The sequence below is a fragment of the Pinus tabuliformis genome, chromosome 6 (assembly GCF_031772625.1).
Source record: "Pinus tabuliformis cultivar Carrire ecotype Pingquan chromosome 6, CPIR1, whole genome shotgun sequence".
Taxonomy (NCBI): domain Eukaryota; kingdom Viridiplantae; phylum Streptophyta; class Pinopsida; order Pinales; family Pinaceae; genus Pinus; species Pinus tabuliformis.
This window is the reverse complement of record NC_142292.1, coordinates 1,042,765,524-1,042,781,236: the sequence shown is the minus strand read 5'-3', so window position 1 is coordinate 1,042,781,236 and position 15,713 is coordinate 1,042,765,524. Positions and strand designations below refer to the sequence as shown.

The 15,713-nt window shown below is 41.1% G+C and overlaps 1 protein-coding gene across 4 annotated transcripts in view; it reads right to left on the bottom strand.

Annotated features, from left to right (window-relative positions):
* LOC149262553 (Mannose-P-dolichol utilization defect 1 protein) overlaps positions 1 to 15,713 on the bottom strand; it is a 269,403-nt gene that overhangs the window by 92,132 nt on the left and 161,558 nt on the right. For 3 of the 4 annotated variants that reach the window (XM_089424895.1, XM_089424900.1, XM_089424903.1), the window contains exon 8: positions 437 to 587. In XM_089424895.1, the coding sequence (XP_089281021.1) occupies positions 484 to 587 (104 nt within the window). In that variant the 3' untranslated portion in view covers positions 437 to 483. Of the gene's footprint in view, positions 1 to 96; positions 588 to 15,713 lie in introns of those variants that run through there. The other variant, XM_089424891.1, reaches the window with a different exon arrangement.

The window sequence follows — 15,713 nt, the reverse complement described above, 5'->3', positions numbered from 1 at the left end:
TATATATGTATAAAGATAAAGTACATATACGTATGATAGTCTCATCCCAAGGCTAGCACAGTCCTCTAGCTTTCCAAAACCATACTTAGGGAAATATGGCCATAAAAGGGTTGTTTATTATAAGTTTATAACAAAAATACATAAAGGGTTATTTACTATAACAAATAATTGCAAATCTAAGTTTTCATGAATCAAATACATTTAGTGTCAATGTCAGCTATGACAGCTATAAAACTCAAAAATATTAGATGTCAATAACCAGCATGCAATGTCGATGAATATAGAAATATAATCATTCGAAGTTACACAAATTGAAGGCTTTGACAATTCAATTTACTTGTATCCATATTAGCAACGTAATGTGAGAATATAATCAACGAATGAATAATTCCAGAAAATGAGCACTTTAAGCCCAACAAAATTATGAATAACTCACCTGAGCCATACACAAAAGGAACTAGGAGTAGCTAAAGTATTAGAGCATTACTCTGTCTTCTTTCCAGCTCTTGCATTTGTATGTTTATACATAAGTATCTGTGCAACTATTATCCCATTTAGAATGATACCAAGACCACTGCCCACAGCCACTTGTAACTGTTAAGGGAAGAACAAATTAGAAAATAACTTGAAAACATTGATTCCTTTCTTGAGGGGTAAGCAATTTGATAAACGAAACTCCATGCACTAGAAAAGATTTAACAAGTCTTCAACATTTACTATAAGTTTTGACAATGCTTTGACATGGTTAATTGACAGCAGGAATATTCTGGTTTAGGTATGGACCCATTTATATTTCTCTTAAAATATTATAAAGATAAAGAGCTTATTAAAAAGGTGTAGAAAGATGGAAAGTAAATTATTCCTAGGCACTAGGGCAAATTCTTGAGCCCAATGCTAAATGGATGTGTCAAGACTCAAAACATACGAGAGACAGTCAGTCTATGCTATGTCCTATAATTTTCGAGTATGAACAAATAATATGAACTATGAAGGCCCATCGGACTAGGCCAAACAATGGACATCCCGCACCAGAAAGAGATTGCTGACCAATATTGGGGCCCCACCCAAGTTCGAAACTCAGTTAACCCACCTAGTGTGGCTTGTGGGCAGTTGTGTTAGGTTCATGAGTATAGGGACAGAGCCAATGTCACCTCACTCTAATCCTTTCTCTCTTCAGGATGGTGTTTTGCCAACCACAGGGTTCCCAGAATGATCTAAGGTATACAATGACAGCTCCTACGAGGTAAAGATAACCTAAAATCAGCAAAGTATACTGCTGTCCTAAACTAATTAGATGAAAATATCATCAAGTTCAAGAAATGGGTAGCATGCAAATATGCCCAAAAAGTGATGATAAATCATAAAAACAATAAGTATGCTCACTAATAAGCAATAATCTCCTCCTGTTCTGTGCCAAAAAAAAAGATCAGCAAATGATGTCTAGCTGAATACAGATCAAAAATGCACTATCGTTTCTTTTTAAACATTTAGTGTATATCAGCAAGCTTAAATTGCTGATATTTGCTAAGAAAACACTTAACCAATGCAAGTTTTTGGCTTGTTGAAATTTTCCATGCACTCTCTTTAGGTCGCTCAGCTCAACCTCCCAAGGGGGCCTGAGACCCTCAATGGCATTTTATGCAGAGCAATTCTTGTGCGATGTTCCTTTTTGTGGTGTTCCTTATGGCATTGTTAAGATGGACTTTCAGGGTTGGAGGCAGACAGGTCATAGGTGTAGGTTTATGTCATCAGCGAGCCCAGTGGCTTTTGGAGATGTTTCATGGGGTTTTGAGGAGTTTCTATGGGATCCGATGGCATTCGCTTGGCATGTTCCATCATCTACACAACTTGCCTTTCGTTTTGTTGCATTCCGACAACTTTCGAAAAACAGTTATTATTGGGCCTAACTCAATTAATTACACTTAAGGTGGCATTCCAAGAGGAATACTTGACAAAACACCTTAGTGTAATAGCTTGTTGGAATCGAAACAAGAAGATCTACAGGATGGGATGGTTAGAAGTGATTTTTAGTGCCCTGAAGAGACATGGCGGCCAATTTACCATTTTCCCACATTAAAAAGAATATTTTAATTGAAATAAAAGAGAGAAAAGTGCTCCATGATTAAAATAATAATAAAATAGAAGGTTCTAGAGTGGTCCATCAGATTTATAAAAAGAGGAGACCATTAGAGGACATCTTGGATTTGATATTTCCTCTTATATGAGAGGTTGAGAACCCGGTTCTCTACTTCATTGGTAGCCCCAAGACGGAAACCCTCGGGTGATTCAGTGAGATTGGGCGAGTACCCATCTCCCCTTCGTGAATTCATCCAGAATTCACAGTAGAGCTTAGCAATGCAATTCAGATCAGTTTGGAGGGTCGGTGCAATGCAGCAAATTATCTTGGAGGCCAGCTTTTCATCTCAACTATTTTGGTTGTATGTGCATGTAACCCCAGTTTATCTATTATAATAAACCTGAGATTGTTCCTGCTCATCTTGTGGTTATTTTGCCATATTCTATTCGTTATAATTTTTCCATGGCAATGTTCTATGAAATGAATGATAATTTTTATGGAGAATTTCTGGCTGAGTTGAATTTCCGCAAAATTAGTCAAATATCACGTTTGGGATATTACATCTTGATCCTGAGAGACAACTTTGTTGTTCACTACCCATACATGCTACAGCAATGGATATATGCACTCAAGACCCCTTACTAATTTTGAGTGACCTCAGACAAGCTCCAAGTCAAGATTAACCATCGAATACCACAGCAGGGCATGACATGCCAGTTATGCCATTTGTAGGAAGCCTATATGGAGGAGCATTTTGTTTCCCAGTGCCCTATCTACTACGAGATATGAGGATGGTTCTACTACCTCTTCACAGAGTGTCAGATTTCTCTCTTCATATTCTTTTGGTTCATAAACCAAAGGTGTTTGGCTCTGTCTAAGAGGGCAGCTTTTGGGCTCTGCCCTTCCATGCTAAAGACACCTCCTCACCCAAATGTTACTCAAATGATCACATCCTTTTTTCTGGTTATATTATTAGACAAGGACATCAAGGAGCTAGCAACCAACAACAACAATGCAGCAATGCCCAAATCCATCAGATACCGTGGTGTTTCCTGCCCCATCTGACAAGACCTTTGTGGATTTGTAGATTCAGATCTTGTGACAAGGCTCCCCATTCTAACAAGGAGTCCTCCATTCCTAGATAACTACAGTGGGCCACTCCTCTTAGATGACGAAACACTCCACATATTCATGCTTCTTTTAGTACTTCAAGACAAGCCTCTATCACATGTTTCTTCCCTTAGGCCTCAATTGGTAGGCGAGACACATAATTTGGGGTGGATGACCTGCAAGAGTGTAGTGTATCCTCATCTTTAGAAAAAAATCTAGTGAACACTAAGGCACATCCCCATCCCCTTGTATCATTCTCCGGCACATCCCTACAAGGAGTGTTCATTTTAGTGGCTCATTTATCTGTAAATTGTCGTGGATATACCAATGGACAGTTCATCAAAACAGATCTGATAAATTTATATTGAAAATCCAAATTGTATATGATGAGGGTTATTTTCCTTAGGCTTTTGGATTTATTAAGTTATTGTTTTTATGCATGTAGTATACAAAATGCAGAAAATATAGAGCAGACAAAAATGCAATCACTCGCAACCATAATAACACAAGACATTACATGGAAAACCCTTTCGAGAGAAAACCTAGCTGGAAGGTGAGGCTGCTTTACTCACTCTTTCTCTAAATGGAAATGGATGCAAGTACAAAGAAGTACAAACCCTTTATGTTTGCTCTCTCTCTATCCATTCCCTGCCACTCCACTCATTTATGGAGCAAAATGCACTCGAATAGATGTAACCCCATTTTATCCTAGTGGCCCATTTACAATAGAGTTCAATACCCTACTAGTGGTTAAGTTTGACTCTTTCAACTCTGAAATAGAGTTATAATATTGACTCTTTTGAAGTCTTCTTCATCATGATCACATGGCTAATCCATTTTGCATGAATAATGGGGTTGACGTGGCACCCTCTCGAATTATGGTGGTCAATTTTGATAAGTCAACTTTTGAAAGGCATAATTTTCTCATACTACCTCCCAATAAGGTGATTCTTGCGTCGTTGGAAAGGTATCAGTGTGTAGATTATGGAGTCTAGGTCCTTAATAAGGTCAGGACCACAAAAAGTAATCATTTAAGGCCTCAAAATGGCTCCTAAAGTTCTTCACCTGGAATTTTCCAAACTAGAACCGCCGGTAGAAATCAACCTGCTAGTTGATTCCTCCAAATTTTCCACACTAAAAGCATCGAGATGGATGACAAATAACATATTGATCCATTCTTAATCATACATCCCTAGTTTTGGAGGCTTTTGGCCCCCAAAAGCTTTTACTAAACAATGTGAGGAAATTTTTCCTCTAGCTTCTCCTTGTAGTACCATTCAGCCTTACTTGGAAGCTATCATTTCAACCCAATTTTCCAAAAGTCATACTGCCCATGACTTGTATTTTTGGACCTTTTCTGCAAAATAGTATCCTCAATCAAATCTTCATGAGCATCTAATGCTAAGTCCTCTACAAAAAGGTCTTCCTGATCGATCATGGAAGGCTCATAGAGTTTCACATTTTCTACATTCACCACTCAGTAAATGTGCATGTATGGGGGTCGATTGAGTCTATAGGCATTATCTCACACCTTTTACAATATCTCAAGGTACCATATCGTAGACCCTTGATTTTCTTATGAGGACCTTGTAGCCTTTCCTTGTCCAATTGTAACCATACTTTATCTCCCACCTTGAATGACTTCTTTGTCCTATGTTGATCATGCCTACCCTTGTATTTTTCCTATGCCTTTTGCAAAGTCTTCTGTACCTATAGATAGATGTGCCTAATCTTCTCAACAATTTTATCCACCCTTAAGGTTGTGAAAATTTCATCACGGAAATCCTATTGCAGCAACTGGAATTAATTCTTCTAATTGTTAATTAATTAACAATTTATTGGCTATGGCAAATATCGAATAAATCACGTTGCAACCTTCAAAAATATAACTGCGGAAAATAATAGCGTCGGAAACTAAGAAATATGCTAGCACCCACACATAAAAGTTGACACAACTATTTTTGGACAAATGTCCCTGGAAGAACCCAACTTGGGAAAATCAGTGCAGCAGCTGAGGGTTTTATATTATTATCTATGTTGCATGAGTTTCTGGAATGTGGGAACGTTGGGAACTTGGGTACGGGTGTCGGAAACAGCTAGAGGTTTCCCCAAAATTTACAGGAAACGGCTAATCAGGAATGGTAATATTATATAATAAAAAAAATAAAAACATAAAAATAAAAAATATATAATTATATAATAATCAAAATTAATATCAAATCAAAATATTCCAATATTAAAATCAATTTAAATATTCAATCTCTCTGATATATAAATATATTCTTTGGGTGCCTCTCTTCCTGAATCTCTCCCTTTTATATATATAAAATATTAAAATGTCAAGTTCATTATCAGTTTTCTGACACATGACCAGTATTTGAAACAATCTGCCTTAAAAATACAAAGGAACAATTTTACCTATGTTTCTCTAGTTATTCTTATGAGAAAAAGTAAAGCGACTCTAATGGTTAAGCATTGACTGCCACATACAATATGCACACAATCTTCTGCGATACATATACATAAACAAAAAAATAAATACTCATCAGCATGACATCCCAGATATCGCCCTTACATTGAGGTGTCACACGCTTCCTTAACCCATCAAGAGATTGCTCCAGTTTCTCAATTAAGGATATCGGTGTTAAGGATGTCTTTGGCCTTTCTTCCTGCGAAGGTTTCAACAAAGCCTCATGTTTTGTGGGCAATTCAACATATTTCTCTACATGCTTTGTATTCCCCAACCCCAGGGAACGCAAGAACTCCAAAAAAACAATCTTCAAAGCTCCCGGAACTTTCTCAAGCTCCCATTGCAGCTCCCACAGAAAAGGGAACGTTCCCATACAGTGCCAAAGCTTCCGGGAGCACGAGAACCACTGGAACAGGTTTCCCACCTCTAGGGAGCGGTTCCCATGTAACAGAGATTATTATGCAGCAGTGAAATTATCTGAGTACAATCTGGATGTCGAACACTGGCTATCCTGCTGAGAAAATACTGGCAAAAATAATCTGAGGGAAATTACCCTCACTCCGAGCAATCCCGGCACTCGACTGCCTCTAAAAGGCTAGTTGTCCTACTAGGCCTACGCAGGCTCTACGTCACTCTAAAGCTACCTGGCACCCGCACTTCCTGAATCGACTACCAATCTAGCTGTCATGCCTACTGCTGACTTGGAAAGCACTTCTCTGGCACTCTGCAACCCCTTTCTGGCCTCTGGAACTAAAAACTTCTTCCTTTAACAAATCGAACTGCCCTCTAAAGCTTTTGCGCAGCTTCTCTATAAAGTACTCACCGGATCTGAAAAATATTCCTCTGGCTTCACTACTTTCCCTGCCCCTCTTTGTCTCTGCTTCCTTTTCTAGCTCGAACTTTTTCGACTGCAGCCTCTGGAAAATCGAACTCTCCAAGGAAATCAATCTCAAGTGTGTGTGTTCTCCATCTACCCATCGACTTCTTCTTATAATCTTCTGTTGGGACTCCAATGATCAAGAATAAACTTAATCAAGGGCTAAGATCATATCGGAGTCAATCCGTGTAAGTTTCTAGATTATTCACACCTTGTCTCAATAAATTTTGATTAATTAACCCCTTTTCCTAAGTTTGGACTTAGGAAATATTAAAAAATAGGCTAATAATCTAATTGAGACACTTCTAGGTGGAATTTCCATAAACGATTTCTGGGTTATGGAAAATTCTTGTGTTTTAGCCTCTCCGCAAAGTTTAGAGACTAGAACAACTCCAATGCTACAAAAACTAACAAAGGAATCCCCTGTAAGGTGCTCCATCACTCCTCCTTGTTGTCTGTATGCAATATCCAAAGGTGAAGGTGGAAAATATCCAAAACAAGTTTCAAATGGGGACTTACTCATAGAAGTGTGGACTGCTCTGTTATAAGAGTGTTGTACATAAACTAGAGTTTATTCCCAAGTCTTTGGATGTTTATGATTGTAACCCCTCAAAAGTTGCACCAATGTCTTGTTGACTACATATGTTTTACCCATCTGTCTTTGGATGGAATGTTGTAGAGCTCTTCAACTTCGTGTCCATCTTCTCCCACAATGTAGTCCAAAATGCATTGAGAAATCTTGAGTCCTTATCTGAAATGATGCTCCTTGGTATCCCGAAGTGCACCTGGACCTATACAAAGAACAAATTTGTTGTTTCTTGCCTACTAATGTTAGTTTTTGGTAGCATCGGAAGTGCTCTAGCCTTGAGAATTGGTGGAGAGGCTAAGTCACATGAGTTCTAAAGAACCCAGAAACTGTTTGGTGAAATTCCACCCGGATTGTATTTTATTAAAATAATTAATATTTTTAATGGGGTTCCTAAGTCTAAACTTGGGAAAATTATAATATTAATGGATATTAATCAAAATATGGGTGAGAATGATCTAGAAGGCAGATCAAGTCATGTTTTAATCTTAGTCATTGATTAGATAATTAATCTTAGCCGTTGAAGACTCAACAAGAAAAGTATAAAATGGAGGCTTGGGGTTCATTTGGAAACACAAACGGAGAGAACGAATTGATCAAGAATTCGATTCCTATGGCAGGGTTTGCTAAGTATTTCGACTTAAGTGATCATTCTGCAAGAGAGGGGCAGTGAGAATCTGGAAGAAAGACTTTCTAGAGAATACTAACAGAGAGACGAAGAGAGCTTGTAGAGAGGCAGCGGAATAGCCGAGAGCGCTGACACAGAAAAGTTGTATGTCACGTAGAATCCAGAACTGTCGGAACAAAGGAAACTGCCAGAACAACGGGGAGAGCTGAAGCAGAGGGAAAAGAAGGTGATGCAGGGCTGACGCAGAGCCAGCGCAGAAATAGTCGGGGTTAGCCAGTCTTGTGTCGGATCAGCCAGAATTCTACCGGGTGAAGTGAGGTAAAACTCACTCAGATTTTTTGCCAGTATTTTCTTTGTAAAGGATTGCTAGATGAGCATCCTAGATTTGTATTCAGATATTTCTCCTGCATAATAATAAACCCTCGGAACTGTTGCATCGGTTTTCCTGCATTGGGTTTTTCCGAGGACTATTGTGTCTAAAAATAAGTGTGTCCTATGTATCTTGTTCTTTGCTCTAGTTTTTGTTTCATGAGATCAAATATTTAATTAGTTTAGGCTGCAGAAGTAATTTGCTTCAGTATTCAGAAGAATAACTTGATGAATGTAATTTAAAAATCAAGTAGGTGAAGTAGGTTCAGATTTGTTGTGGTAGGGGTTCCTTCAGAGTGTAGGAATTTTCACATGGTATCAGAGGATTGATTTTGAAACAAGAAGAGCAGATCCAATGTTGAGCAGTGAAGCCGAAAGATGCACTTGGAAACAATTCGAATCCCCTTGATGGGATTGCACAGTCCTTGCTAGGACGTAGATCCGAGGAAATCTCTCTTTGAGTGAGACGATGGAGAGGTACGATTTCCAGTTCGTGAGTTTGCAGAGGCAGAGGGAGTGACGCAGACCCTCAACGTAGTGCTTGAAGGGCGAAGTTTCTGTCGGGGCAGAAATCCGCTGGAAAAGAACACAGACACGTAGAAGGAGAATTTTCTCCTCAGAGAACTTTCCGCCAAAAAGTTTGAATTTCTCACTTGCTGAGCAACTGAACAATGCTAAGCAGTGACTAGAGGAGTTAGTTCAACAGTTGGGTGAGATGGCATCACATGGGCTCAGAGATCAGGACAGGTTGGAAGGAGCTTCCAACTATGTCATATGGAAGACCAGAATCTTAGTTGTTCTAGAGGAATATGATCTTGAGGCCTACGTCAATAGTGTTGTAGTTGTTCCTGCTGACAACGATCAAAAGAAGAAGTACAAGGCCGAGCAGGGGAAGGCGAAGAGGCTCATTCTCGATGGAGTTCGAGATCATGTGGTCTCACACTTGCAGGGCAAGGATACAACCCGAGATATGTGGGAAGCCTTGTCTTCTCTGTATGAAGGCTCTTCCGAACAACGGAAGATGTATTTAGAGCAGAAGTTGTAGTAGACCTTGATGCAGAAAGGAGAAGGGGTGAACCTCTATCTTCAACGTCTTCAAGACACTAGAGACCAGCTTGCTGCAGTGGGGTCCACTCCTCAGCCAACCGCGATGGTGAGGATAGCCTGAATGGAGTCTCGGATGAATGGCAAGTTTTCATCCAAAGCATATTGGGCAGAGAAAAACTACCTTCATGGGAGGAGATGTGGGCGACTCTTCAACAGGAGGAGTTAAGGAGGGACCTAGTGAAGGTCAACCTCAGTGGCAGCAGTGGAAGTGGCACAAAGACGAAGGAGGAGGAGGTAAACACAGCTCTAGCATTGAAGGGACAGCAGAAACCGAAGCAAAAGGAGGACATTTCGAAGGTGAAATGTTTCAGTTGTGGCGAGTTGGGCCACTATGCATTCCAATGTTCTTTGAAGAAAAAGGATAAGGATGAGAAACATGATCCTAAGGCTGCTTCAGCAAAGATTAACGAGGATGAGTTTGCCATGAGTGCCCACGCATCTCCAGGAGGGAGATGAGGCGATATTGAGCTATAGTCGGGAGGATCCTTGAGGAGTCCACCTCTTTGATCAATTCCTTGCTACGAGAGCCCAAGATTCAACAGTAGCAAGATGGACTTAGTGTCAGATGATGCAATGGATTGTTTGAAGGACAAATGCAGTCGTTGGGGACCAGAGACTGATCAGCGCAAAGCAAAGCAACAGTGCAGTTGGCATAGTGCAGGAGTCAGCAGCAGCGCAGAAGATTCAGAGGGTCAGAATCAGTAGCAGTCAGATTCCAACATTCATTGTATTATGTTGAGCACAGTTAAGTTCAACTAATTTTGGATGTTTTTCAGTTGCTTCTCTCAGCAACTGAGTTGTAGTACAAATGCAGTGTTAGCAGTGGCAGTGCTAGCAGCATAGCAGATGCAGAGTTTGAGAGGGAGTTGTAGTACAGATGCAGCAGGGGCAGGGGCAGTGTCATGTGCATCAGTACAATAGCAGCAGCAGCACAATGTTGGTGGCAGCAGCAGTGTCGAAAGGAGGTGCTTCAAAAACTGAGCAGCGTGCAGGTGGACATTGTTGCTAGAGCATTTTCCTCGCTAAGATGGAGTGTTAGTTTTTGGTAGCATCAGAAGTGCTCTAGCCTTGAAAAGTGGTGGAGAGGCTAAGGCATATGAGTTCTAAAGAACCCAGAAATCGTTTGGTGAAATTCCACCTAGATTGTATTTTATTAAAATAATTAATATTTTTAATGGGGTTCCTAAGTCTAAACTTAGGAAAATTAAAATATTAATGGGTATTAATCAAAATATGGGTGAAAATGATCTAGAAGGCGGATCAAGTCATGTTTTAATCTTAGCCGTTGATTAGAGACTTAATCTTGGTCGTTGAAGACTCAACATGAAAAGTATAAAATGGAGGCTTGAGGTTCATTTGGAAACACAGAGAGAACGAATTGATCAAGAATTCGATTCCTAGGGCAGGGTTTGCTAAGGATTTCGAATTAAGTGATCGTTCTGCAGCAGAGGGGCAGTGAGAATCCGGAAGGACTTTCCGGAGAACACTGACAGAGAGGCAGAGAGATCTTGCAGAGAGGCAGCGCAATAACCAGGAGAGCTGAAGCAGAAAAGCTACGTGTCACGCAAATCCAGAACTGCCGGAACAACCGAAACTGTCGGGAACTGCGGGGAACTGTCAGGAACTGCCAAGAACTGTCAGGAACTACCAAAACAGTCGAGAGAGCTGACGTAATAAAAGTTTCATGTCACGCAGAATCCAGAACTGCCGAAACAGCCGAAACTTCCAGGAACTGTCGGAACTACCAAAAACTGTCGAAACAGCTGGGAGAGCTAACGCAGAGGGCAAAGAAGGTGACGCAGGGTTGACGCAGAGCTAGCACAGAAATAGTCGGGGTTAGCCAGTCTTGTGCCGGATCAGTCGGAATTCTGTCGGGTGAAGTGAGGTAAAACTCACTCAGATTTTCTGCAAGTATTTTCTCTGTAAAGGATTGCTAGATGAGCATCTTATATTTGTACTCAAATATTTCTCTTGCATAATAATAAACCCTCAGAACTGTTGCACAAGTTTTCCCGCATTGAGTTTTTTCGAGGACTATTGTGTCCAAAAACAGTGTCCTATGTATCTTGTTCTTTGCTCTAGTTTTCGTTTCATGAGATCAAATATTTAATTAGTGTAGGTTGCAGAAATAATTTGCTTCAGTATTCAAAAGAATAACTTGATGAATGTAATTTAAAAATCAAGTAGGTGAAGTAGATTCAGATTTGCTGCAGTAGGGGTTCCTTCAGAGCGTAGGAATTTTCACAACTAATATTCTTTTTACAAGACACTAGAACACACATCTTGTTGAACCTATCAACTACCTAGAACAGATAGTCATGTCCCTTCCTGGTTGATGGTAAACCTTCTACAAAGTCCATGGAAATGTTTTCCTGAGGACAAGTGGCTAGAGACGAGGCATGACATAGACCTTGTTTCCTATTACTAGGTTTGTTGGTACAACAAAACATGCATCCTCTTATGAACCTAGCTTCCTCTTCTTGCATCCTAGGCCAATACACATACCTCTACAAGTTGGCCATTGTCTTCCCTACACAAAAATGATCCGCAACCTTGGATGTGTGAGCCTCTCTAATTAGTTGCATTCACTCACCTTTAGGAACACATAACCTATCTAACTTGAAAAGTAACCTGTTCTGGAAATGGTAATCAACTACATGCACATGACTCTAGCTCTACAACTATTGAAACACCTCCTTGAAGTCCTCAACCTTTGTGCATGCCTCTCTGTATGCAACATGGGTGAAAGGCTCCATGTGCATAAGAGTTCCCTACCCTGTGATCTTTGATGTGTGGCCTTGAAAGCATGTTGTCCAACTTGTTTGTTCTACCCTTCTTGTACTTGATCACTAAACGAAATTGCTATAGAAACCCCATCCACTTGTAATGTCTGGTCTATTGTAGCTTACTCTAGGTCTACAAGTATTATAGTGGCTAGTGATCAATGTGGATTACTGTCTCCTTTCCCATCAGATAGCGTTTACACTTCTTAACAACTTGAACCAGGCCATTGAGCTCCTTGTTATAGGTAGGGTAGTTAAGAACCACCCCATGAAATACTTCAAAATGGTAGCATACAAGCCTTCCTCCCTGCGTCAAGACCGCTCCAATAGCATACCCACTTACATTTGTCTCCACTTTGAAGGGCTACTGCAAGTTTGGTAATGCTAGCACTGGTGCTTGACTGATCTTCTTCTTTAACTCCTCAAAGGCCCTTTGTTGACCATTTCCCCACTGGAAACTCTTGTCAGCAATTGTTATGGTGTGGAGTGGTGTTGCTATGGCTAAAAATGAGGCTATGAATTTCCTTAGGTAATGTGTTATCCCAACAAAACACATGACCTCGTAAACATTTGTAGGCAGCGGCCATTTCGTGATAGCCTCCAACTTGGCTAGATCTATCTTCAACTCTCCTACACCTATTACATACCCCAAATACACCAAAGACTATTGTGCAAACTCACACTTTTGGATATTTCCCAGTAGTTGGGGCCTCTTCAATATCTCTAGCACCTACATCAAATGTGAGTCATGCTCCTACCACGTAGCACTATATGCCAATATATCATCCAAATAAACAATTACAAATGAATCTATAAAAGGGCACATTATAGCATTCATTAACCTCATGAATGTAGTTGTTGCATTGCATAGGCCAAATGTCATGTCCCCGATCTTTATTTTCCGCATTAGAGGCAATTTTGGAAAGAGGGGACATTTCCGGTTTTGAGACTTAGGAGAAAAAAGGAAAATTGTAGCTCTAGTGGAATGTGGGGGCCACAAGAAAGAGAAATTCGGCCCAAGGAGGGAACTCGCACTCTTCGAAGGGAGAGAAAAGAAAAGGAAGTGTGAATTAGGAGGGAGAGGGGGAGGGGGAGAGAGAGAGAGAGAGTGGGGACCACAAGGGGAGAAGAGGCCAACAAATTATAAATAGAGCTTGAGGGACTCACTTTTGGCATCTTTTGGTCATTTTACAATTCAAACCTTTGTTCTCATGAGTTGTTTAGCCAATACAACCATGTTGTTTAGCACAAGGAATTTCCAAGAGGAAATTCCAACTCTTCCTTCTGTGAACTTCGAGTGTCACCCTAGGAGATAAGGGAGTTGATTCTGGATCGTTGAGGAGCCATTATACAGGTTTCTTTCAGTTGGTGCTTGCTACTCCAAGAGCGCAGAAGAATTTCATGGGGGCTGAGAGAAGCTAGCAATCAATGGAGTATTGGCCAAAGAATTTGCAGAGAATTATCCTAAGGGAGAACGAGTTTTCCTTGGTGATTTGCAGAGGTGAGAGTGCTACATTTTAGAGGGTCAATTTTGTCTATTCCAGGGCCTGCGCAGGGGTTTACTGGCAGCGTTTGTGCACTTGCAGAGATTCAGAATTTGGGGAGCATTCGAGCTGGGATCTACTTGGTGATTGAGGGGAGAAATTTGCAGGAGTTAGGGAGGATTTCTTGGAGGGAGATTTGGGCATAATTTAGCAGTATCTAAACTATGGGGAGTTTTCTGGCCAAAATGAGCAATTTGCACTTCTTGGGGATCACCAAGGGTCGGTGGATTCAACCCAAACCCTTTATGGGGTTTTGTGGGTTTAGTGAGACGAGGCTAGGATTAATTTTCAGAATTTTTTGAGCACTTCCGAGGGCAAAATTCCTAGTTCCATTCAACAGCCAAAACCAGAAATTGTTAGAGGAGGGCGCAGTTTACCCTAGGACCATTTCCACCACTTGGCTCCGTGAGAGATTTCTGGGTTTTGTTGGAGTTGGTGTGGAGAGCCTACATTTAATTTTGCAAAATTTTTGAAATAGATTTGAGGGCCAAAATCTCAGTTCACCTACAACAACAGTGGCAGTAATTTTCTGGGTCAGCGCAGAGGTTTTTGGTGGAGTCATTCCAGCAATTGCGCATCACCATTCCAACATGGGTTTCGCCTAGCTTGCTGTAGCAAGCCCGGGTTCCTCTGATCTCATTTATTGGACTCATATTTACCATAATTAATACAATGGCTCAAATTTTTTGCACATATTTTCGTGTTCAAATGTGTATGGTTGTGCATTTCTGAATTTAGTAGTTGCAGCTAGTTTATTGCTTCTATTATCTACGGTATTTTTCCATTTGGAATATTACAGTAGTATCAGAGCCATTATCTTGGCCAGCTATGGGGTAGCCAACTAGATCATGGAAGATTTTGGCATGTATGCACAGTGACGGGTTAAACCATAAACAACCCATGGCTCAAGGTGGAATCCGTTGGAACGATGAGAGATTGGCCCAGTTGAGGAAGGTGACGGACCAAATCCATCCTCATCCTTACAACAGAGACCCTAGAGGTGCGCAGGTCGTGGGGGTGAAGCCATCTACACCATGTGGGGAAATTCAACAAACTCAGGGCACCAAATCTCCTCAAAAGGAGCGGGCATGACAGGGATAGTTAGAGGGTAAGACCAGCAGGTGCTTTTGTTGGTGGAGACCCGACTTTAGATATCAGGAGCATGAGGAGGTGGTTAAGCATGAGGCTGAGGGCACGTAGGGTTGTGAGGAGCACGTAGATACACCCAGCGTGACACAAGAGTCAACCTTGTTGGAGATACCTTCAATAACGTCGACTAACACCTTGGGGGAGAGAGTAGAGCATACATCCATAGGGCCATCCATTAACGAAGTGCCAGGAGACACAGAGGCGTCCACCGTTGAGGAGGTGCCATCCATTGTTAAGGTATCCATTGATGAGGTATCCGGGGTCATGACCGAGATTTCAAGTGATAGCAATGCACAACAGGTTGATGAGGTGTCGGGAGACATCTCCAACGTTGATGAGGAGCTGATAGGTACAGAGGCATCCAAATCTATGATAGAGTTGTCGGACAACAGTCACCTATAGCTAACCGGTGAGGATGTCTTATATGATGGGTTGTCAATGGAGGAGGATGTGCAGTCGTCCTTTGGTCTAGACATTGGTGAGGGGCAACGCGGAGAGCACAAGTTGGGATTTCAGCACAGTTCGCTTTAGAGGCACGCTGATTGGGCCTACAGCGTTATTATCTCAGCCTTATGAATTAGATTGAGAGAGGCGGAGTTGTCTAGACAAATCATAGTGGATGACCAGGTCAACAGGGGCCAGCAGCTTGAGTTGAGTATGGCACAACATCAGCATGGAGAGCTTCTTCTATACACAAGAGATTGTACATTCGATCCCTCCTTTGGTATTGGGTTGGTGCCCGATGGAGCAGGTCAAGCAATTGGGTACATCCATGGCCACATTTCAGCAAAGTCGTGGATTACCATAGGGGCTTGAGGCTAGACTATTGTTGGGATCCAAGTGGGATTTCCCAACACATCATAGAGTCAGTAGGTGACAGTAGTAGCTGCATGATGGATTCAATGATTTGGCATACACACATTTTTAGATCTACATCAGCACTAGTGACAGGTTGGTTTGATAGGAGAGCAGGCAGATTTCATGATTTATATTGGCATATTGATCAAGCATGG